At 49.1% G+C, this 25,127-nt stretch overlaps 1 protein-coding gene and 1 pseudogene across 1 annotated transcript; both read right to left on the reverse strand.

Annotated features, from left to right (window-relative positions):
- Positions 1-1,539: 1,539 nt before the first annotated feature.
- LOC120713211 lies at positions 1,540-2,282 on the reverse strand (annotated as a pseudogene).
- A 13,061-nt stretch (positions 2,283-15,343) lies between these two features.
- LOC120713905 (serine/threonine-protein phosphatase 7 long form homolog) lies at positions 15,344-17,922 on the reverse strand. Its single transcript, XM_039999869.1, has 7 exons — positions 17,364-17,922; positions 17,133-17,267; positions 16,817-17,028; positions 16,420-16,729; positions 16,245-16,343; positions 15,801-16,151; positions 15,344-15,724 (listed from the first exon to the last, which is right to left on the reverse strand). The coding sequence occupies exons 1-7, from the start codon at positions 17,856-17,858 to the stop codon at positions 15,575-15,577; spliced, it is 1,752 nt and encodes a 583-aa protein (XP_039855803.1). The 5' UTR covers positions 17,859-17,922; the 3' UTR covers positions 15,344-15,574.
- Between the last annotated feature and the right edge of the window lie 7,205 nt (positions 17,923-25,127).

Raw genomic sequence — 25,127 nt, forward strand, 5'->3', positions numbered from 1 at the left:
TATAATTTGATTCTAGGTCAGTTTTTGACATATTTTCGACCTCCCACGGGTACATCTTCCCACCCTATAAATATAAAGGGCTATGGCCGATTGATACACACCCAATCGAACAACTCAATTTTGTATCTACTTTTAACCTCTCGAAACCCTAATTCTCTTCTAATCTCAACATGCTGTTTGTCTGCTGATCTCCACGACCAGAGATGGCGTCCTAAGGCTTGCTGGTCAACCTAGGACACGTCCGGCGACGTTCACGCCCTAACGGTGTCCCTCCCGGGCGAGAGCTTCGACGGCCTTTGCTAGTTTGCTCGTAAACTAGTCATTTTTCGTCATGTAAGCGCGTTGGTTATCCTTTGTTGGTTTGCTCGTAAACCTTGCCGTCCTTCACCGCGTAAGTGTGATAGTTATCCCTCGAGACGACCGATCCCGACAAAACCCTAGAAGCCAGTCTGACAGGTTTGTTCAACCGGTCTGACCGATCTGCATGGCCTCGCTGCCCTTCGGTTCGTTTGCGACCCGCACGCTCGAGTGCTCTCGTGTGTTGACCGAAATTTGCGTCAACACGTTGCTCGCTGCTCTCATGGTTTCATCTAGATGATCTGAACCTGGTTCATCCAGGGTGGATCTAGAATTTGTGATTTGGGTATTCAACATTTTTAAAGGGGAAATTTTTTTTAACTATCACTATGCACTACGCAGTTTCCAGAACCGCAGGCCGCTCATGTCTCGTCACAGGCAGTCGTCGTCCGCTTTGCTACTAGAGTCTACTGCTGCCGGGTGGAAGCGGAAAGGGCGCGGGAAGGGGAAGTGGAATCGGGATGGATAGGAAGGGGACCTAGGGTTGGTGCCGGTTGGGAGTCACGGCTGGGCCTAGAGTAGGGGAGTAGGCCATTTGAGCCCTAGAGACAATATGAGATTGGAAAACATGTTTTGTGATGTTAGATCATCTCTAAGATTCACCCTAAAGGATATTCTAATTATGAATTTAGAATTTTTAGTGTTAAACCTCTCTCCAAATGTTCTCTAAACCAGTCCCTTAAGTTAGCAACATCTTAAATCATCTCTCTTCATTCTAGATCTGTGAAATAAAAATCCACACCCTATCCCAAATACTTACCATTTTAAAACTGGTTCTTAGATCTTCCTCCTTCAAATTTCTAATTTACGAGTCACGTTTCCTAATATGTCAAGGTTTAAACAATAAGATATCCGGTATAAGAAAATTGCCGTGGGAACATGATAATACGGGATATTTGGTATAAGAAAACTTCCGTGAGGACACGATACACTACTAGAAAAACAGCCGTAGGCACCAGTTGAAAAGAGGCATAGGTACCGGTTTTTGAACCGGTACCCTGAAACCGCGACCAAAGGCCTCTCTCTTTGTCACCGGGTAAATCAACCAGTGCCTAAAGTATTCTTTGGCACCGGTTAAAAATAAACCGGTACCAAAGGCGGTCACCCCGTTCCATCGCATCCTCTCATGTTCCCTCGTATCCTCTTCCGTTCTCTTCCCACCTTCCACCAATCATTCAAGAATCAACCACAAAATATTGGATCGACATATACAAAATCCATATATAGATTTATCATTCAAAGAATCGATCACAGGATAGATACAATCAACACCCATCTCTATTTCAAAAAAGTAAGGAAAAAAAAGAAAAAAAACTGTATCAGGGCAAAATAAACTAGCAGGTTCCTGGCACTACGAACACAACCACAACGATACTAGTACTAATAACATGCCACCAGAAGGAACCCAAGAGAAGCACAGATCCTACAAGCAGACAGCACGAGGAGGGATCGACAACGGCGAGGAAGGCGGTGGGGCCCGCTCAGGCCCTCTCACCCCTGATGCGGCGCACGAGCTGGATGTCCTTGGGCATGATGGTGACGCGCTTGGCGTGGATGGCGCAGAGGTTGGTGTCCTCGAAGAGCCCGACGAGGTAGGCCTCGGCGGCCTCCTGCAGCGCGGCGATGGCGGAGGACTGGAAGCGGAGGTCGGTCTTGAAGTCCTGCGCGATCTCGCGGACGAGGCGCTGGAAGGGGAGCTTGCGGATGAGCAGCTCCGTGCTCTTCTAGTACTTGTGGATCTCACGGAGCGCGACGGTGCCGGGGCGGAAGCGGTGGGGCTTCTTCACACCGCCCGTCGCCGGGGAGGAGGCCGGGGAGGAGGCCGGCCACAGATCCCTACGTGCAGCACCAATGGCGCGGATTCGGCCCCCGCCGCTCTGGCCGGATCCAGCCGCCGCTACTGAAGCTCCTGCAAGCCATGCCATGCAGGAGAAGGAGAAATGAGAGGAGAAAGGAGAAATGAGAGGGGTAGAGAGACGCGAGAGAAAGATCAGGACGGCCAGCACTCGGAAATATCCAGACGCGCGAGGACATCGGTACCGGGTGGTTGTTTCCACCGGTGCTCATTCTCAAACATTTGGTACCGGTTCGTTTTATCATCATGTGGAGAAAGCTCTGGCACCGGGTCATGGCATGACCCCGTGCTAATGTCTGCTCCATTAGCACCGGGTCGTACCACTACCCGGTGCCATTGATGCATCGTCCATTTGGTACCGGGTCATGGCTTTAACCAGTGCCTTTGTTAGTGCATTGGCACCGGTTTGTGCCGTGGCGTGGCTTGCCAGTGCTCGGTGCAGGCCAAGAGTACCGGTTATTATTGCAGCCGGTGCTGATATCTCACATTAGTACCGGTTCAAACAATAAGTGGTACTTTTAGCCTGAATCTTTGGCCTGTTTTCTAGTAATGATAATTCGGGGAGAAGTAATATTTAGAATGACCCTCTATGTAAGGATATAGAGAGTTAGAGACTGATTTAAGAACTCTTTTAGAGATGTCTTATTTTTTTATTTTTTGATACATATATATGTTGTGGACTATGAATATGTATTCAACTGAATACCCATGACTCTATAGGGCAGCACATGGTTCATCCTCTCTTTGATTCAATTTTCTATGTGATAGTATTTAACGTGCATATGAAAGTCCTACGAAACGGGCACTGGAAATGGCATAGTACAGAGAAGCTCATTTGTACCGGTTGGGATGCAGGACTTGAATCTAAGACCTCTTATGTCACGTGTAGCTTCCTTACCATCCCACCTACACAGCACATGTGACTCTAAAGGATGTGCGTTTCTTTTAAACTAACATGTGGAGGATCCTTTAGTCCTGGCTGGAGGCTGCAATCAGGACTAAAGGATTTTTTAGTCCTGGTTGGAGCCTCCAACTAGACTAAAAGTCATCCATTAGTTTCTGGTGGTGTTACCAACCGGAACTAAATATAGACCCTTTAGTCCCGGTTGGTGGTTCCAACCGGACTATCCCCATGCCCCGGCCCCTGTTAGCCATTGAACTTGGGATTAATGCCTAAAATGTAGCTGAGATAAATGTCAAATATCAAAGATCATTTTTGTACTAGTATGGTCTTAGGGTATTATGGAGAGATACTGCAGTAAGTATATATCTTCGTTATCCTCCATCGATAAATAGTGTGGCCTTAGGGTATCGTGTAGAGATACTGCAGTAACTATATATCTTTGATATCCTCGATGGGTAAACATTGTAAAGTGGAATTTTGAATACAAGGATTAACATTGTGTAATGAATTGAGCAATAAATTTGGTTGCTGCTTGGCACCAAACTAATGCTGCCAGTGGCCACGTTCCTCACAAGTCACAACTGCATGGGCTTGCGAACAAGGGCATGTGCTCTCTGCAGCAAAACCGGCTCCTATCTATTGCGCTGCTACCAACCGAGATCAGTGGGATCGTTTGCCACTGCTCAAGTGGTATTGTAACTTGAGGCCGTGTTACTGTATTTCTACTCTTTCTCTTAATAAAACACGTGTTTGCAACACGTTCATGAAAAAGTATTTAAAACTAGGAAAAAAGATAATTAAAACAAATAAAATTGGGCTTCTAATGAAGGCTGCTAGAAATGCTTCCGAAATTGATAACATGCAATCCTGAAATACTTTCAATACAATATATGCTAACTTCATTTCAAAATGTCTCTCGATTTATCCTAAGTCAAACTATCTAAAGTTTGATCAAATTTATAGAAAATAATATGAACACTTGTCACACCAAATAGATATATTATGAAAATTGTAGTTCATGATGAAACTCATTCGGTATCATGAATATTGGTGTTCTTTTTAAACTTGGATAAAGTTAAAATGGTTTGAGTTAGGATAAAATTAGAATTGCAATCCTTTTAGGATGGCAACTGACTTCTACTCTTTGCGCTAATTACAATGTGTAGTATCACATTGATTATGTGCCACCTAGGATAGTTTGCTAACATAGCAAATAATTAACAAACAAAGAGAGATAATAAGGAATATCTTCATGAGAATGCAACTTAGGTACGAATACCAACTTTTTGAAATGGACACATGTTTTGGTCCTATTGTGATGTACACAATTTAACAACAAAACTGACTTTGGTTCTACACAACAATTTAGTACCATGCACTCACTACGGGACACAAGCGCTTTGCCGAGTGTCCGAAACACTCGACAAAGGCCCTTTTCCACTCGGCGAAGGGTTTGCCGAGTGCGACACTTGGCAAACCGCACACGGCAAAGAAAGTGACGGCGAACCCATCTTTGCCGAGTGTCTTTTTTTGGACACTCGGCAAAGCTTTGCCGTGTGCCGGTACGCTCTTGGCAAAATAAAGCACAGAGGCCAGCAAAGCGACGGTAAACGGACGCTTCGCCGAGTGCCAAACGGGAGGCACTCGGCAAAGGCACTGGCAACTTTGGCGAGTGCCTTTGCATTTGCACTCGGCAAAGCAATTTTCCAGCAACTTGAAAAATGGTCACTTTGCTGAGTGCCAAGGTAAATGCACTCGGCAAAGTTATCCTTTTTTTTATTTTTACTATTTTCTCCAATATATGAGCCCCACTCTTTGAAACATCAAGCTGTAGGAATATGGGGTAGCAAAAACAAAAAAATTCTACCACATAAACCAGGATTACTGCAATTATAGATCACGGGATTACCACTAGACGCGCGGTTGCGGAACTTCTGTAGTGCGTCGGTGTAGTGCAGATAGAAGCCGGCAGTGCAGTTGCGTGAACCTCCTCACGAACGTTGATGCTCCCAAAGGAGAATATGAAGTTGCTGAATGAAACTTCTCCTCTTGCCAATTCCAACTCCTCGAATTATGTTTAGGAGGCATCCTTGATGATTTAACATCATTCAACCGATTAACACATTTGGCATCATTCTCTCTTAGATATTTAGCCAGAAGTTCATCAAAACTGATATTCGGCTTTCTGCTCTTGTGCTTAAAATGGTCTTTACCCCCATTTGTTTTAGGATGCTCTGATTTCAGTTTTTCTTGGCGTTCTTGATCAGAATCGGTCTAACCGGTTTGGGCAATCGGTCTAACCTGCTTGGTACCGGTCTGACCGGTTGAGCAAATCGGTCTGACCTGTTTTGCCAGCACAGCAGGAATAACTGGTTCTTGTTCCGATTGTGAAAACCCTGATTGCCCCCCAGTGCCTCTTAGAGTTTCACTAAGCTCATCGTCCTCGAGAATATCCTCAACTTGCAATTCATGGACGATGTCTTTCTCATTATTTAAGGAGTTAGAATTCTCCTTTTCACCAATATTTTCATTGTTACATGAACTGGCCGATGTTGGCCAATTTTGTAACTTCTTATCATCAAGGCCAATTGATTTCAATTGGCCATTCTCTTGGGTATGAGCAAATTTCAATTGTCCGAAGTTAATGGCCGATTGTATAATTTGACGAATCATATTGCAATTCTGAGTATTGTGATCAAATGAATTATGCAACTTGCAATAATCTCGCTCCTTTGCATCAAGAGATGACAACAACACTTTGTGATCAAAAGGTTTAATGAAATTCTGTTCAAACAAGATATCAAATAACTCATCACACAAAGTCAAATCAAAAGTGTATTTTATTTTCTCTAACTGACGCTTTTGTGGAGAAGGTTTTAAGGCCGAGCAAATGAACGGTTCAGATTTCTCATTGATCCATTCGGCTATACATTTCCTTGTGCTTCTCATATCCGATGCTTTAGAGCTTATCACTATATCGTCATCGGATTTCACAAAGCTTTTGGGTTTTGGTTTCTTGCTTTTAATTCCAGAATGACCACAAGTAAACCATGTAGAGAAAATTTTTGGCAATGATGATGAAGAAAGTTTAAATGCCAAAATATTACTATTATCGGCCTTTCTAATTTTAACAATGCATTGGCCAATACTATCTGAAATTATTTTGTTACTAACAAGTAAATTACCTTCCACAATCGATCTTTTAAGATTACTCACAATCATATCACTAGTAGATGTATCGACTGAAACCATATGATCTGATTGGGAATTAAATGATTTACTTGTGTAGCATACCTTGTCAAATATATTGGAGAGGCGTGGAACCTGGATGTGGATGATATCATGCTTCTCCTCTTGATGGCAGCCCAGAGCTGTATCCTTCATGGACACATCAGACCGGTTTGTGGAGCCGGTCAGACCGGTTTTTCCAGAGCTGCTGGAAATCACCCTCACATGCCAATGTTCCCTTGTTGCCTCCATTGTTATGTTCTTTGACAGTGCAATTTTCTTCACTGCTCAAACTTTTCTCAGCCAGAACATGTTGCTCAATAATGCGATAATCACTAGACAAATGCACAACATCTTCGGCTTTAGAAAAATCAAGTATAGCTGTTTTATTGGATTTGCCATGATTTTGTATAGCTGGACTTGTTTCCTGTGACAAAACAAATTCGGAGTACTCTTTATTTGATTCGGTTCCCATCATAACCGAATTACTATGCATATCCGAACTGTCGTTTTCCTCACTGTCAACCGATGAAGCAATCGGCTTTTTCGCAAGTCTCATTTCTTTAAATATGTCATCAATGGATGGCAATTCCATTATTTGAACAAATCCTTACTCTGTTTCTTGAAAACAAGACTTGTACAATCTTATTTGTGTCTCTGCAAATTTGCTAAGCTTATCTTCATATTTCTTATCTTTACTAAATCTTTTAACCACATCTTTCATCTCAGCAAGCTCTGCATCCCAAAAAGTATGTGGTTTTTGCGGTATAGTAGAAACACTATTTGGTGCAGCCTTGTTTACAAAATCACTAGCATGAACTTTCGGCAATGGGGAATGAGTAGTACCGAAATTATGTGATGATGCATGCGATGACACACATGAAGAACTAACTAGTGGAGATGTATGTGTGCTCGCTGAATTCTCATGGATTCGGCTGTAAGTATTGGAAACATTTGGAGCCAGAATATGAGTCTTAACATTTGCATATGGTGCTGAATTTATCGATGCAACCTCCACTCTAGTAAAATGTTGTGCAGCATATAACGGTTGAGAATAATTGGCCAGATAGTTAAAATCAGCATGGCCAATTTTCTTATTCATCGGCATGCTCTGAGATGGAATCAAATATTGTGAATTTGCTGCCGATGAATAACCATACGAAACACCTTGCTTAATAGTATTAAAATCATTAGCACATGGTGTCTCACAAAGATTGGCCGAACTCACCATGTTAGTTTGGCCTTGATAATTGTTCATCGGCATGTGAACTTGTTCCGCTGCCGATGTATGAAAAGGTGTATGTTGTATGTTGCTAGTAGTATGAAAATTCAAAGTATGCATATTATCTGACACAGGCTGTTGCATGTAATTTTCAGAATTATAACCAGCATAATTAAAACCATCTGAATAATTACTAGCCGATGCAATATGTATACCACTATTATGACAAGCAATATCAACATGAGAATTTGTGGTACTAGCAAAATAATAATTAGAAATATATGATGTACTTATATGCTGTACCTCAAGTGTAGTGTAGTAATATTGCTGTGGAGCATATGAATAACCCACCATGTATGCTCAATAATTGGTCTTGATGCTTCTGGTCTTGTAGCTCACAAATCCAATTGATTTTGATGATCAAGCAATCAAGGACCAAAACGTTGCTTTCTTTTGATTTTCGATATGCAGCTGCAAGCAAAGTAGAACACAAATCGGCTTGAATAGCCTGATGCAATCTTCAATAATAGATGCAATCGGTCTAAAAGACCAGATGCAATATTATGGCGAATGGAGATAGTAAAACAATTAACATAGGGCTGGGGTAGAAAAGTTCGGTTGCTTCAATAACCAGAATTATCTTCCCCAGTGGAGTCGCCAAAAATGTGTTGAGGCAAATTTCGGTCAACACACGAGAGCACTCAAGCGTGCGGGTCGCAAATGGACCGAAGGACAGTGAGGCCGCGCAGACCGGTCAAACCGGTTGAACAAACCGGTCAGACTGGTTTCTAGGGTTTTGCCGGGATCGGTCATCTCGAGGGATAACTATCACACTTACGCGGTGAAGGACGGCAAGGTTTACGAGCAAACCAGCAAAGGATAACCAACGCGCTTACATGACGAAGAGCGACTAGTTTATAAGCAAACTAGCAAAGGCCGTCGAAGCTCTCGCCCGGGAGGGACACTGTCAGGGCGTGAACGTCGCCGGACGTGTCCTAGGTTGACCAGCAAGCCTTAGGACGCCATCTCTGGTCGTGGAGATCAGTAGACGAACAACATGTTGAGATTGGAAGAGAATTAGGGTTTGGAGAGGTAAAAAGTCGATGTAAAATTGATTTGTTCGATTGGGTGTGTCTCAATCGGCCATAGCCCTTTATATTTATAGGGTGGGAAGGTCTGTACCCGTGGGAGGTTGAAAATATGTTAAAAACCGACCTAGAATCAAATTATACAACTCTAATTCGGACTAATCTGCTAAAAACCGGTCAGACCGGTCACCAAATTCGATCAGACCGGATTCACTATGTCGCATAGCAGTCAAAACCGGTCAGACCAGTTTCCAAATATGGTCAGACCGGATTTACCTAGACGGGGAAACTTACAGTCGCCATATCTCCCACATCCAGACTCCAAATTAGGCGATCCATATATCCGTTTCAATCGTCTCGGTGAGGGCTTCATCTTGATGCATTAAAACTCATAATTTGACCTCATCTTAATGCTGTTTTGAATCCCTCTTTGTCTCATTGATGAAATCATATCTAGAATATCCCAAAACGATCTCCATATCCTGCACAATGGTCATACATGCCAAACTTTCAAAATAATAAGAGTTAATATTGAATTGGCTATTTTGACCTTTATCTTACGTGCTTCAGGTCATGTCAATTCTGAGTGTCAACACAACGAAGAGACACATTAGGATGAAAATTGAGACGGCGCGAAGTGGCGGCACTGGCAGCTCCAGCCCCAGTGGTGAGCAGCGCGTAGCCGCAGAGCCGCTATCTCCGGCCCCATGGGCAAGCAGCAGGCTCCGTCAACTCCAGCACCGGGCGCGAGCCTCGGCTCACTGGCTTGAGCTTGTGGGCGGATGGCTGCGGCTGCGGGGCCGCAAGCAGGGCAGCCGGAGCTGCTACCGATGGTGGCTGGAGCATAACGAGGGGGACGGGTGGCTGAGCAAAAATGCTGCGGGGAAGAAGAACTAGTGCTGCGGCTGATATGCAGGACCCACCAACGAGTGGGAAAAATCCATCACCCCATTCTTTCTCATTCCTCCAACCAAACAAAGAACCAAACGAGTCCATCGCTCTAACCAAACAAGTTTATAAGAATTAGCACACTCTTAAAATTGAGAATGGAGCTATTCCATTCTATGCTCTCCAACCAAACACTATATAAATATCCTCAGAAGTCAAAGCTACAAACACCATGATATATTCTTTTCAGATTCTACGAGTGTTGAACATGACGTCTAGCTCAGCCGATCCTGTCCGGCTAAGTTGTACATGTCAATCCCATTTCGTAATCCCCTTCACACACACACTCTCTCTCTCTCTACTAATGTTACACATGAAGAACTCATTCCCAAGGTCAAACTATAGACATGTTCAAGGGCTGCAAGACGCTGAACTAGAATTGCCGGGTGAACACACAAAAAGTGAGAATTTAAAAAAAACCAACATATTTTAGCTATTAAGATCATGTTTTCCTTTTCCTTTTATTATTTTGGATTCTATTTAAGACAAAATTAAAGTCATATAAATTGAATGACAATAATCGCATTAATTGATAGCCATTTGTGGGTGGCATTCCTTATAATTGACCCTAAATTAAATGATGCATTTCGATCCATCGTCTCTCTCGGTCGTTTCTGGCTCCTCTTTTTTGACGTTCCTCTTTCTCACCCTCTTCATCCTATCTTTATTTTAAGATGTTGTGCAAGATCTTTATTATCGATACTCTTTAACCATAATGCTTTTTTGTACATAGAAATTTACAATACCTCAAAATACTCCCCAGTGAATGGTATCTGTGCATTTGCAAAATTAATTTAAGTAAAGGCATAATTAAGAACCAGCAGCAACTGTCCAATGTATGGGAAAAATTAGATCCAAAAATCGTACAACTCGAGCATAGCACATTCCTAGATAACTTCAGTACAGTGGCCAACACAACAAACATCAGTTTTTAGCAGGAGGAAATCAATAAAACTTTTAATCATGTCAACAAATACATCAGCAAACCAAAGGATAATAGGGACTACAACTTTCCAAGGTAACCACTACGCCGGGTACGGCAGACCCCTACAGAACAACTCTTGCTTCACAATGAGTGTCATGTAACTAGTGTTATGGAAAAAAAACAATTTATACAGGCGTTTGAAACGGACTTTCGCAAGCTGTTCACGCGACTGCACCTATCGAAGCATAGGCAACTGGCTCTAAAAATGCATTTCCACATGCAGTTGACCTAAAAAGCATCCTTGGCTGAATAGTTAAATCGTCGTCTCATAACTAATAAATTTTAGGTTCAATTCGGATTGGATACACGCAAAGGTGAGTATTCCAAAGTCTATAAACGATCTCAAATGAAAATGTTTTGCCAACTACAAAGTTTTAGATCTTGAAGATCTCTACAATTTTTTTTTTAAAAAAATTCTTCATTTGACTTCATATGAAAAAGTTGTGATTTCTTCTTCAAATAGGAATGTTTACAAATTTAAAGATTGCTTAAGTGGCATGTCTGTGGAAATCGATCTCTAGAAGGGGATGCTTATGTGAACCGCATCTGAAATGACACTAGCTCCATAAAGCCAATCTTCTTAAGCATTATCTCTAAAAGGAAGGATTTACAGAGATGGCGCTTGAGCCGATAGCCTTTGGAAATACCTTTCTTGAGGCATACCATATGCATGGCGCCCTTACATAAGAGCAACTCCAAGAGGCTAGTTAAAATGTGCTTACTCGGTAAAATTGGAGAAGTATGGTAAAATACGGTTCCAACAGCATCGCCTTCTACATCGCTTCTTCATCCTGCTCGTCATTCACCCCCATCGGATAGCAAAGTTTCCCGAGTCGATTCGCCTCGCCATTTCCCCATTCTGAGCGCTCCTTTCCAAATTGGCACGTGATTCAGCGCTCCTGCGCGCTCTCCTGCGCCCCTGCCCTCTGCCGCCCTCGAGCCATCTTCTCCCTCGCGGAGCCTCGCAGAGCCGCCGCCCCTCGCCGCCCCAATCTTGCGTGAAGCCGCCGTCGGGCGCTGCCCCAATCCTGCGCGCAGCCGCCGTTGCGCCCTTGCTCCGCCGCCCTGGCCCGCACGCACTGCCTATTGTCGTCGCACCCTTGCTCCGCCGCCCTCTGCCGCTCCTGCGCCGAGCCGCCGTTGAGCTGCCGCTCGGGGCCGCAGCACGCAAGCATCCAGCTACCGCACGGGCGAGTTCCGCCGGCGTGCGGAGGAGCACGGCCGGCCGCGCAGGCCGCAGCGTGCGTACGCGCCGCTGGCCGCGTCGAGCTGCCGTGTGGGGAGCTCCGCCGACGGGCAGGCCGCAGCGTGCATGCCAGCGGTGCTGGCCGCGTCGAGCTTCCGGCCGTGAGCTCGAGATGAAAAGAAGGGGAGGTTTTAGCTAGGTTGTTGGTTTACCAACTAGTTTAGAAAGCCTTTTACTTTTTAGCTACCCTCCAAATCTTTAATTTTAGCTAGAGATATACCTAGTCTTTTGGAGTTGCTCTAAGCAGTTGCCAATGCAGACCACCGGTGCAGTAAAAGGGAGGGTTTATAGTAATGTTTATTTAGGGCCTGTTTGGTTGGGCTTTTTGTGGCTATGGCTTCCAACCACAGCCCAAAAGCTAACCAAAGGCATTGGCTGCCATGGAAAGCCACAGCTAAAAAGCAGCTGTGAAACAGTTCAATTCTCACAGCACGTCTCCCCTTGCTTCCACCGGATGTGAGATCGATTTTTTCATCAAAATTACCCGCCTGCCACTCTTTACATTGCGTACCGGTTCGTTCTCTGTTTTTTCCGCTCCACCACCTCGCTTCCTCTCCTACACCGAGCACCCGCACCTTGGGTTCACCGGCAGTGGCAGTGGTGCCACTCCCTCTACACCGGCCTGTGCCCGCTCGATTGCGGCGTGACCCATTGCTTGGCCCGAGGGCGAGCACCGCGCACGGCGAGCCCGAGCTCCGCCGGCCCGAGCCGCCGCCGCCCCGTGAGCCCCTGCTTGAGCCGCCGCCACCCTGTGTGAGCCGCCGCTGCCCCGTGATTCCAACACGCGAGCCACTGCTTGGCCCCGAGGGTGAGCTCGCCACACAGCGAGCATGAGCTCCGCCATCCCGAACCGCCGCCACACAGTGAGCCCCTGCTTGAGCCGCCGCCGCCTTGTGATTCCGGCGCGCGAGCCACTGCTCGGCCCCGAGGCGCGAGTGAGCAGGCCCTGCCGCCGGCACGAGATCTGCCCCGACGGCCACGAGCGGAGGAGAGGGGGGCCGCGGGCGGGAGCACTAGCTCCACCATCGCCGGCGCGCGGGAGGAGGATAGGGGGCGCAAGCGGGAGCGCGAGCTCCGGCCACCGCCGGCGCGCGTGAGGAGTGGGGCTTGAGAGAGAGGTAGGAGAAGAAGAGAGAGGTAGGAGAAGAAGGGAGAGGAGAGATTGACAGGTGGGGTCATATGACATGTGGGACCTGTGAGCATGAGCTTTTCCAAAAAGCTACAGCCGTTCAACCAAACGACTTTCGGCTTTCTCACAGTCCATATCTCACAACAGTTTTTTCACAGCCAACAGCTCACAGCAGCTTTTCCCTACAGCCACAGCCCAACGAAACACACCCTTAGTACACTACACACCCTTAGTACACTACTAGAGAAAGGCTTATCAGTACCGAGTGAAATAAGGCATTAGTATCGATTATGCAACCGGTATTGCGCAGTCAAGACTAAAAGTCTTGGGCATGAACACCGGATGCATGACCCAGTACTCAAAGGACCTTTTGGTACCAGGTGGAAACAATACTCAAAGGACCCTTTAGTACCAGGTGAAGTTTCCACTGGTACTAAAGTGTCGCACATATAAAAAAATATAAAATATTTCAAAGTCAGGAAGAGACCTGCACACATGTGGTGCAAGGATTCGAACCCGGAACCTCTTACCTCACGCGTACACTTCTTACCATCTCACCTACACATAAGTTATGATTGAGAGAGATACTTCCTTTTGAACTAAACCATAGAAGACCCATTAGTACCAGGTAGTAATAACACCAACCAGTACTCATGTGGATCTCTATACGCTTTCCATCCACCTTGAAAATACTAGTATGAATTAGACCCTTCGTACCAGTATTTTTAGGGTGGATGAATATATAGCTCTTTTTCTAGTAGTGGTACTTGCCTATGCACCGCAATTGAAAAATTATACATAGGAAAAAAATATCAGGTGCTATTTTTTTGAGATTACACAGTACAACTTAGACACTCACAACACACACCCCTATAAACACACACGTACGCAAATTTTACCCCTATGAGCATCTTCGGAGTCTGAGCCCGCAAATCCTTGAGATTGATGAAGTCACCACAGACGCCCAGGGTTTACAATCCCGACCGGTCCAGTCAAACCGCCGCCCTCCGGTAGCGGTTTACCGGACCGATTTGACCGGAAACCGGTAGAAACCGGTTGAATTCAAACCCAAATTCAAAATCGCATGTGTAAATGGTTCCGACCAGTATACCGACCGGTTTGACCGGTGTTTTAACCAAAAAATCCGACAATGTAAAAGTGGTTCCCCGGTTTGACCGGTTTACCGGTTGCCATATGTGGAGGGCCTTAATGGGCCGGCCCATTTTTTTCTTTTTCTTTTTTGATTTAACTTCAAATCCCCGCAAACTATACTAAATGAATGAATTTTTGAGAAAATTTGACACCATTATATTCGTCGCACCTTGAAGTATTTTTAGGAATATTTTGGGAATTTTTCATTTTTTGAATTCAAATTTCAATTTTGAATTTGAGCCGGTTTGATACCGGCCCAAACTGAAACCGGGCCAAACCGATTTGACCGGTAACCGGTCGAACCGGACCGGTTCCCACCGGTTTGGTTAACCCTGCAGACGCCTCGCTGTCGACAGGAACGTCACCAACCACTGAAAGCACAACGCCATTAAATCCTAGAATATCCGCTCCCACGAGGAGTTGAACCAGGACCTGAGGTGCTACTGAGGCTCTTGTAACCATTAGTCTTCAGGTGCTACCTTGAAACCATTAAGTATACACCTCCAAAATAATTTCCAAATTTAAATAAATATGCAAAGGACATAGCATGAAAGTAAAGCACCCATGCGCATGCTAAATTTAAGCTCGAATAAAAATTTTGTTTAAGGAGAGACCTCGCAATGAGTTGCAAGCGGCTCCAGGTATTCGTGGAATTTTTTTTATTTTAATCTTTTTTTAATAATATTTTAAAAATAACCCGTACAAATTATTATTTGCTCGGCGTGACCCTTTTGGTCGCGCTAGGATAACCGGCGCGGTAGAACCACTCTGTCGCGCCACATGCGGTAACGCGGTAGAGGTGCCACGCTGGCTGCTCCGTCGCGCGGCGGCCAGCATGGCTCCAGCGTGGCGGGCTGGACCCGGCCCTGTCGCGCCGCTGGAAATGGCGCAACAGAGAGCACTTGACGCACCATTTAGAGTGGCGCGACAATTATGCACTGTCGCGCCACCGGATGCGTGAATCCAGTTTTGGACCGGGGCTGCCTCTGTCGCGCCATTCTAGCCGGCGCGACAGTTGGGCGTGACTAGGATGCCCACCATCACCAATGGCGCGACTCGGACGCCCTGCGCACAGTTCCTGTTTACTGAAACCTGGGCGCGACTAGGATGCCCAGTTCACCATCACAGAGATGGGTTTCTTTAGGACTGCGATAGAAAATGTTAAGTGTCGTTCTTATAAACCCTTCAGACTCATACGTATTCAGCTAAAGACATGATAGGAGTAAGCAGATTCATAAGCGACAAATATACATTCGTTGCTGCGCACAGTTCCATCCCATAGTTTTTTGTGCGTCACAAATTTACAAGGCAGTTAAAATATGATACACTCCGACGATGATAGACATGGATAGAAAGCTGAATTGAGTCCGTCTAGAAAAAGGATCAGGTAAACATGACATGAGCAACAAGTAGTTCCTGTTTGGGACACTGCAAGCACAACCCTGATCACTACCTTCGAACTAATGTTTTAACGACGGCGGCGCCGCTGCTCTGCAGGGCTGAAAGGGTCGTTGCGCCGGCGCTGCCTTGCTGGTGCTGTAGGTAGAACATTCCCGCTCCCCACGGGCACGGCGTTGGCGAGGGCGCCGAGAAGGTCCTGCCCCTGCATCCTGTTGAATTTGTCCAATTCAATATTTTAGACTCATCGTTGACGCGCCGAAATATTGGTCGTCAATAGCTGCATACCTGGCTCGTCTCTCTCTGGGTCTGAGTACTGGGTGGGGCGTCAAACATCCGGGACATAGTAAGCTCATCGGGCCCAAAGTTCGGGTCGTCGGCCTCAGAATCTCCAGGCTCCTCTGCATCTTCGCTCTCTGGTTCCGACCGTGGTGCCTTGCCTCGTGATGCTCTTGAGGCTGAAGTCGTACTTGTCCTTGAAATCGACGTCCTGGATCGTCCACCGTAATGGATGGGAGTCCTTCTGGAAGAAGAAGCACCACGGGCACTTGACTCTGCTCGTCCTGGAGCAAATGCTCCATCTGCAGAGGACATGCAGTTCAACCTGTAGGCCATGCGCCTGCAGCTCATCCGCACCCGCTGCATAACATTTCAGAGAAGGAAAATGAAAGCATATGAATCTAGATGATTACGTCAGGGTCAAATTTCGAAAATAAGAAGATCTGTACTCACTTCAACAAAAGCACGAAGGTGTCCGCCGTCTTGGCCGGATGCACTAGCGTGAGCCATCGCAACACCGGCATCATTTGCAAGCCGACCTAGTTGTTGTGCCTGTCAATAAATGTAATTGTTAACTAGATTTGTGCACACAAATTTCAAGATGGAGGGTGCAGGTGCTTTGGCTTACCATGTAGTTCTGGATAGGAGCTCTCTCTGGCTGCACTCCCGCATGAGTGAGGTCGTCATACTCGTCACCAATGTCACCCTCGTCGTCATCATCTGTGTCCGGAAGGTCTTCAATGGGATTGTTCTGCCGTGGGGGCTTCACGGAGACCCGTGTGACCGAGTAAAACCATCGCAGGGACTCCCTAGTGCCTCCAAGCCGACGGTAAGGACCAATGTTCGGCTCAACCCGTTGCCGTTGCTCCCAAAGCTGAAGTGGCGCTGCATGGGTAACACGCCAATCGAGCTCGGTGTACCGCTTCTTTCGATCAATTCTACACAAATTAAATAAAAGAGATTCTCAATGCAAGGAAATGTAGGTGCCCTAAGTCATGGAGTATCTTATTTTGGTTGAATCTTACTTGTGCCATTCTTGAGATGTCGATGGGGTCTCTGGCGGGAATGGTTGTGCCTTGCCAAACTGGCCCAGCACTTGGTTAGGCAAGTGCATCTCCACCACGAAGAAGAAAATCAAAGGAACAGTTGCGCGCCAGAGTTCTCTATCCCTTGTGCATATGTCACTAAGCACAAGCTCATCAAGCTCCGCACGGTCGCTGTACAGCGTCCAGAATACCTAGAGTTGCACGCACAAAAAAATATCAATCAGGACGTTACTATCAATATAGTGTGGGTCATTATGATTGAGGAAGCCATCAAATATGACGAAGTCCATTATACCTGAGCTTGGGTAATGCAATCAAGATCGTTGGTATAGCGATTGTAGCGGCGGCGAGGGTTACCACGGACAGCTGCAACATTCTTCCATAGGAAAGCAATAGTTGGGTCCGACCCTTGGTCGTCATAGGGCCAGTTCTGCAAATCAAGGAAGGACTGGTGAGCAAATAAACGAATGAAAAACAAAAATCTCGATATGAACGCAATGTGGCAAGAGTAAGATGAAGCACTCACCGGAATTGGCCCGCGATACAGTCTCCCCACCGAAAATCGCTCCCATATCCATATCTGTAGAAGGTACACGCAGCCTCCTAAGTTTGAATCAGCGCCACTGCGCCTGCAAGCATCGCAAAGCTGCCTGTATAACCATGCAAGTGCCACAGAGCCCCAGCTGTATTGACCTAGGTTTTCCCATACTTGGCTAAGTATCGGCAAAACCATCCACGATATTGTGTTGCCCGAACCATCGGGGAAAAGGAAGCCGGCAAACAAGTGCCACATCCATACACGAGCATATCTCTCGACCACCTCTGCGGCTGCTGCAGGCGGGCAGTGGCTAAAGTTGGCGCGCAGCCACGCCGAGCTGACTCCTGAAGTCTTCCGATCTCTAACTCCTTCTGGCGGTGCAGGAGGCCTGATCCCAATGATGTTCTCAACCATGTCTCTCCATCCATCTGACTGTACAATGCCTGTCACTGGAAGACCATCCAACGGCAGCCCTAGGATCATTGCCACATCCTACAGGGTCACTGTCATCTTGCCACAAGGCAGGTGGAAGGTGTGGGTCTCCGGACGCCAGCGGTCCACAAAAGCTGTCAAAAGTGCCCCATCCATTGGCGGGAGCCCCTTGTTCACCACCCAAGCTAAAGGTAGTAGACCCGCGCGCCGAATGTACGGCGCATACCTCTCGTCCCACCTCAAAGGGGAGTGAGTATGAGGTCGCAGTGGCTCCAGTTCCTGCAAAAAAGCAGAAAATAGTAATAAGTCCAAAATCAAGAGCAAAATAGATTCTACCGTTCCCTCTCCATTTTCAATGCTTTTCAATCCGTTTACTAATCGGGGGCCATAACAATACTCCTTTAACAACGTATATCATAACTACAAATCGAATGGACCTAACATAACAAAACAACAACACATATAAATATGGATAACCTTAAATTTCACCATGACAACCTATATCCTCAACATCACCACGAGAATCTAATAATCCACTCACACAAGGCTCCACATTGCATGACTACCTAGAAAACAATTCCAAAATACCAAAATATATACATGCAATTAATTCTACACGTCAAATTCGCGGGAAGTACGAATACTACGTCTAGACCAAACATCTCATGCAAACAACACACTTTCTACTTCAAAAAATTTCAAAATTTCTACCCTAACCCTAGCTCACCTAGGCATCCTCATATCATGCAAATGACACGGTAAAAGGAGAATTTTTTGAGGGGAATACCTTCCTATCGATTTCCCCTACTTTACCCACCCCAAATCGGCTGATTTGGGGTGGATCTGGGCTGGCGGCGGCCGGCGGCGACGGCGGCGGTGCCGTCAGGCACGAGCTAGGAGAGAAGTGAGGGAGAGGAGGGAGAGGAGCCTGCGGGCCGAGTCCTAGTGGGCTTGTCGCGCCAACCCGCGAGGCGCGACAGACTCTGTAGCGCCACATGCGGTGGCGTGGCAGAGCCGGGCCCACCAGCACCACGATGGAGCCTTGCTGGCGGCCGTGCGACGGACCAGCCAGCGTGGCAGCTCTGCCGCGTCACCGCATGTGGCGCGATAGAGTGCTCCTGACGTGCCGGTCTTCCTGGCGCGACCAAAAGGGTCACGCCGTGCAAATAAAAGTTTGTACGGGTTATTTTTAAAATATTAATAAAAAGGGTTAAAAATAAAAAAATCCCATTCGTGCTCCCCCCAACCCACTACCGGTCCTACATTGGCCTCTCTATTTTTCCCCTTCTTTGTACAAGTTCAAATTCCACATGCTCATCACCATGCTTTCATGATCTGTCCCATCCCAATTTTTTACCAAAAATTTTCATACACTTGGTTTGGTGCTATCTACCATGATTATTCGTAACATAACATCGTACTTAATCGGCCTGTAAAACATCTGCTGTAAGTGGTCACGTACCCACACGATGTGATGCGTCAAACAGTGGACATGCTGCGGCAAACAGCGGAAAGAAATAATGGCATGACTCCGTGGTTGGTAGCTCTCTCGGCCGGGTGCGTGATACACATGTAGAGTAGCATCTACACACACAACTGGGACGGCCACCCGTGGGACGACAGAAGGACCCGTACGTGAATCGATCGATGGTGACAAGCTAGCGGACGACAGGCAGGCTGCGCTGACCAATGCATGCATGAAGCCTAGTGCGTGCTGTCCTATCTCTGGTGCTTGCCTTGTTGGCACGGCACGTGTAGGCCAGTATCAATTTATAGTTTTATTGTACAGTTAATAAGACTAAAATTTTAGTAACAGAGCCGGACAGGTATTATAAAGGTAAAACTCGTCTCTCATCTCATATAACCGTTAGCACTCCTGGTGACACTGATGTTGGCACTACTACAAAAATAATTTGTAGCAACATTTTAACTTTTTTTTCAGAGACGGATCAAATTGTAACCCATTACTATAAATAGAGCGGGGTTACTGTAGCTTTTGATCCGACCATAAAAATACATTTCTAGGAGCTGGTGACGCCATCACCCGCCCCTACAACTTTGTAGGGGCCGGTGATGGCGTCACCCGCCTCTAAAAAGAGCATTTGTAGGGGCGGGTGACCCCATCACCCGCCCTAAAAAATGCCACCATTTTGGGGTGCATTTTGGGACTGGGTGATGGTATAGCCCGACCCTACAAATGGTCCTATGCTAAAAAAAATTCATAATTTTTTCATATGATTTCGGATAAATTCAAACTTTATATCACAATTGTACAGAATGACGAGATCCAAAATATTGCAGTTGATAACTTTTTCATTTGAGATCATTTAATGATCCAAAAAATTATTATAAGTTTTTTAATAGCTATATCTATATAGTATCTCATATAACTCAAATCATACTTTAAGATTTCTAAAATCTTAACCATTATATACACTGAAATTTACTTGGCATATTTTTATCATTTCTATAGTTCACAATAACCATATTGTAGAAGTTTCACTTTTTTTATTTGTTTTGCTATATGTAGAGATTTAAATGAAATTTCGGATAAAATAGAAAAATATTTTTAGGGCCGGGTGATGGCGTCACCCTCCCCCTATAAACGGATTTGTAGGGGCGGGTGACCTCCTATAAATCAATTTCTGAATTAATATGAAAGAATAGCATACCCTATTGAGTCACAAGAGATGTCGTGGTGTAGCAAACCACAGCCGGGTGACGGAATGCATCCGCCTAAGCCCAGAGGGTGAGTACTCGGGGGTTAGCTAGGACTAGTTCGATCTCTTGGAAGAACACGATGAACACAGCCAGTTTAGAGTGATTCGGGCCACCGGAGCGTAATACCCTACGTCCACTGTGTGCTGTATTGCCTGAGTCTGGGTGAGCTTGGAAGGAATTGTCCTCCTGTGTGCGGCGAGCGCCTCCCTTTTATATCTCAAGGGAGGCGCGTACTTGGCCGTTGGGACCCCGACAGATGGGCCCAACAATGCAGTATAAAATAATGTACTGTTCATACATTATGGCGTTGCAGGCGAAGGAGATCTCATCCCCGGATTTCCCTGGTTTGTCCGTGGGAATCTTCCGACCAGCGTGCTTTGCCCTGTCTTGTCGAAACGGCGCCAGGGTGTAGCGTGCGGCGTTGCCTGTAGTGTAGCTGATCAGCCGTGTAGCTCGCGGCGTAGGCGACATGATGGAAAAGTGCCGTGCCGTCGGATCCAATTAATGCGGCAGACGCGCTCTGCGCGGATGCGGCGCAGGCGGCTGCACTGTGTACCTCGGTAATTCGCGGTCTACAGTGAGGACTGATAAAGGCTGCCCCGCGAGCCATGGCGGCAGAGCACGCCTCAACCACCCGCATTGAATGCGGTGGGTGGGCGAGTCTTCCAGCGGAAGTCCCGCGCCCACGCCCGCGCCCGCGCCGTGCCTGTGGAACACGCGGTGGCTCCGGACCCCCCCCGGCGGTATGTTGGTTCTTTGTGCGTGGGAGGTCCGGATGGACGCGGGAGGTCCCGGACCCCTAAGGGGGTCCGCGCCCTCGGCTGTTGGTTCGGAGCTTCCCTTCCTCAGGGACACGTGGCGTCACCGGACCCGTCCCAGAGCGGGAGCGGGTCCGGGGCCATTGGCCCGGTGAGGTCAGAGTCTGACCCGTGGGGCCCGGCTGCTCCGCTCCTTATGGCGTAGTTACAGATAACTACGCGAGTCCTGCCTTGCTGCAGTAGAAGTGGGTATCCCTGCTACAGAGTAGCGACAGTGGCCCCTGGGCCCACCTCAGGAGAGGTGTCGAACCCGCTGGTGGGGCCACTACTACGATTTGGTTCTCGCATAACTCGAAGCCTGTAGCGTTTAGGCTATGCACACTGCAGGAGTCTTGTCCGGCTTTGACCATCCTTCGAATTTTTCGCTGCCTTATCACATCGCAACGACTTACTGACTCGTGGCCCCCACGCACAGTGGTTCACCTAGTCACACTCTAAACGGGATATTTACCACCGGCGCAGTTCCCGAAAAGTCTGGTCATGCCAACGCTTAATGCGCGCACGTCAGCTCAGCTTCCGCCTCGTTTCGCGCGCGGGCGACGGTTCAGATCCCACCTTTTCACAACTTTGTTTGTTACCCGCTCTCCCTGATTGGGCCCCCTTGTCATGGACTGGGCGGTTAACACCAGGTGTGGGCGTCGCTTGGGTTCCAGCGATGATTCCGGGGCGCGCCGGTTGGGTCAGGCTTCATAAAGGGACGAACCGCATACCACAGTAACTTTCCCGCATTCGCCTTCTTCCTTCCAACATTTGCGCCCCTTTGCCTTCTAGCCTCCTCATACCTTGCTCTCTTGCGTAGATTGCTTCTCGCCTTAATAGCGAGATGGCATCCCTTGCTCGTCCCCGCCATTTCCAGACTGAGGAAGAGCTGAACATGGTGCGCCGCCTGCTTGGGTGGAGTGCACAGGAGATTGCTTGGGGGATTCGAGCAGGCTCGGTTCCCCTCGGCAACCTGCGCGCCGGGGAATTTGTGCTGTTCATCTCGCACATTTCCACCGGCCTGGGGCTACCGATCTCCCCATTCTTTCTGCTGCTTTTAGAAAATTTCGGCCTCCAGCTTCAACATCTCACGCCGCACTCCATCCTCCTGACGGCCAACTTCGTGCACTTGTGCGAGATGTTCGTGGGGGTGCGGCCCTGCGTCATCCTCTTCCGCCACTTCTTCGTCTTGGTGAAGTCCGGAAAGGGCAAAGACGAAGTGGGGGCGTACTACTTCCAGACGAGAAGCGACCTGCGGACGCCGTACATCCCCGGACTCGTTGGCAGGAAGTGGGAGGAGTGGCGCAGGGAGTGGGTGATCGCTACCACCGAAGCCAATGAGCGCCTGGTCATGCCGACCGGGGAGCCCGCCTCCGACCATCTGTCCTGGAGGGCCAAGTCGTCCCTGCCGCCGGATTTCGACTCCGTGCTGGGCAAGATCAGGGCACAGGCAGAGGGCGGCCTCACCTCGCTGCATGTGCTCGGGGACTTCCTGAAGCGCCGGATCGCCCCCCTAAAGCAGTGGCCGCGTCCTGCTTGGAGCTTCACCGGCCCCAACGACTGCAACAGGATCCACCGCGTTGAGGGGAGCGACCTGACCCAGGAAGCCCTGGAGGTCCTGGTGCGGGCGATGACGGGGGAAATCTTCATCCCGGAGCACCTGATCCTTCCTCAGGGTGTCATCCCTCTCTGCGAGGACTCACGCCTGAGGACTGCGGTGCTGGCCACCCTGCCGACCCTCGACGACGGTGGGCTGGCCGCACGCCAGACTGGGGGCGACTCGGACCGTGGGGTCCGGATCCCTGGCGCGTCCGGGGATCAAGCCGTGCTGACGCCGCGGGGTCCGGCCCCACTGCTAAGGGCAAGCAGGCCGTGGCTGGTAGTGCCGCCACGAGCTGTCCCAGCCAGGCCCGTAGCAGCTCCGGCACGTCATCGGGGGAAGCGGTCCGGCTTAGGTTGCACCAGGGCGACGGGACCCCAGTTGTGGAGCCCGCTGTGAAACGTCAGAGGACCGCCGAGGACGCGGGCCAGGGTAGTTCCCGGGCCCCCGGACCTCGCGGTACCCCCGGAGCAGTCGCGCCGCTACCACCACCGCCGAGAGATGCCTCCCCCCGGAAGCAACAGCAGCAGCAGCCACGGGTTTCGCCTCCGCCGCCGCCACGGGAGCAGCAGCAACAACAGCGGCATGACCAGCCACGGGTTGCGCCTCCACCGCCGCCACAGGAGTCGCAGCAGCAGAAGCAGTCGCCGAGCCTCCGTGGGCGCTGGAGACCCGGTGCTTCAGGATAAGTGTTCTTCCGTTCACTTCCCTTATTCTTGGTGCTCCACTTTTTTCTGAAGGCTTCTTCTCTTTGTTTGCCAGGGCATCTCGCCCAAGCAGTTCTTCCACTGCCGCTGGCTCGTCAGTAGGGGTCCAGGCGACCGGGGCCTCGGCGGCGACGGCGGGAGCGACAGCGGGTGCGGGGAGCTTGGGTGCAGCAGCTTCTGCTAACCCGATGGCACCCGACGCAGCGACGGCGGGTGCGCCAGCACCAGGCGAAGCAACGCCCGACGCGGCGACAGCAGGTGCGCCAATGCTAGGCGCAGCAATGCCTGACGCAGTGACGGCGGATGCGCCAGTGCCAGGCGCAGCTGCACCCGACGTGGTGGCCCCCGAAGCTCCCGACGTGATGGCCCCCGAAGCTCCAGCTACGGCGGCAGCTGCGCCGACACCAGGCGCAGCGACGGCGAGCACAGCGGGAGAGGGCGCAGCAACGGCGAGCACCCCGGCAGTCGAGGTCCCGAGGCCTTAGCCGGAAGTTCCCACCCCACGCTCCGAACCTGCAGCAGAGGAAGAGCTGGAGATGGTCTCTGGAAGGCGGCTCCTACAGGGTCCCCAGGAGGAGGAAGCGGCTCCCCTCCCCCAGGTGCTGGTCCGGGTCCGGCAGTCGATAGAGGAGGCAACCTCTTCCGCCGAGGCGGCCTTCCGGCGGGAGTGGGCTGCTCTGGAGAGCGAGCGCCAGCGCCTCTTCAACTGGCACACCCGCCTGGAGGCGCGCACGAAGACCAAAGCCTCCCATGCTGCGTATGCTCGGTCCAAACTCAAGGCCGACCAAGAGGCCTACCGAGCCAATCTTCGGAAGGTGTTCGACCGGGAGGTTGCGGTAGCGAGCCGGGAAAAGGCCCTGGCGCTGCGGGAGGAGACTTTTGCCAAGGAGGAGGCCAGCCTCGCGGCTCAGCGGTCCGAGCTTGAGACTCGCCTCGCGGTTCGGCGGTCCAAGCTTGAGACTCACAGCCAGGGTCTGAGACCCTGCAAGTAGGCGCCAGCAGCTGCAAGAGGCCGCCAGCAAGCAGGCTGTTGCCGAGTTGGAGCTTGAGGAGGATAGGAAGTCCCTTGCAAGGCGGGAATCCCTCACCGCCAACATGGAGCTCCAGATCGAGCGCCAGTGCGAGGCCCTCAAGTCCCTGAAGGAGTCGGCGGCGAAGAAGAAGGCTGAGCTCGAGGAGAGGACCCGCGAGGTGGAGGTGGCCGAGGCAGCACTAGACACCCGGGTGCAGGAGGTGGTCCAGGAGGCGGTCCGGAAGCTGCAGTTGGACCAGCGCGTGGGGGCCCAGCGAATCGTCGACTGGGCGAGCGAAGCAAGCTCAGCTCTGGTGCCACTTGGAATGAGTCCAATCCAAGTGGCGGAGCCGCCAGCTTCGATTGCTGGCGCCCTCCCAGTGCTGAACTCCGCTTCGGATAGACTCCGGCGTCTGGAGCCGGTCCTTGCTGGCTAGCTTGAAGCCGAGGGCCGCGAGCTGATCTGGATGGTGGCGAAGCACA

This window comes from Panicum virgatum, chromosome 6K, assembly GCF_016808335.1.
Source record: "Panicum virgatum strain AP13 chromosome 6K, P.virgatum_v5, whole genome shotgun sequence".
In the NCBI taxonomy this organism is placed as follows: Eukaryota; Viridiplantae; Streptophyta; class Magnoliopsida; order Poales; family Poaceae; genus Panicum; species Panicum virgatum.

Coding starts and splice junctions, on each gene's coding strand:
- LOC120713905 (XM_039999869.1), bottom strand. CDS start 17,858: ATGATCCTAGGGCTGCCGTTGGATGGTCTTCCAGTGACAGGCATTGTA. Junction 17,029..17,132: donor ATTGCATTACCCAAGCTCAG/GTATAATGGACT, acceptor GTGCAACTCTAG/GTATTCTGGACGCTGTACAG. Junction 16,344..16,419: donor CTCCTATCCAGAACTACATG/GTAAGCCAAAGC, acceptor ATTTATTGACAG/GCACAACAACTAGGTCGGCT.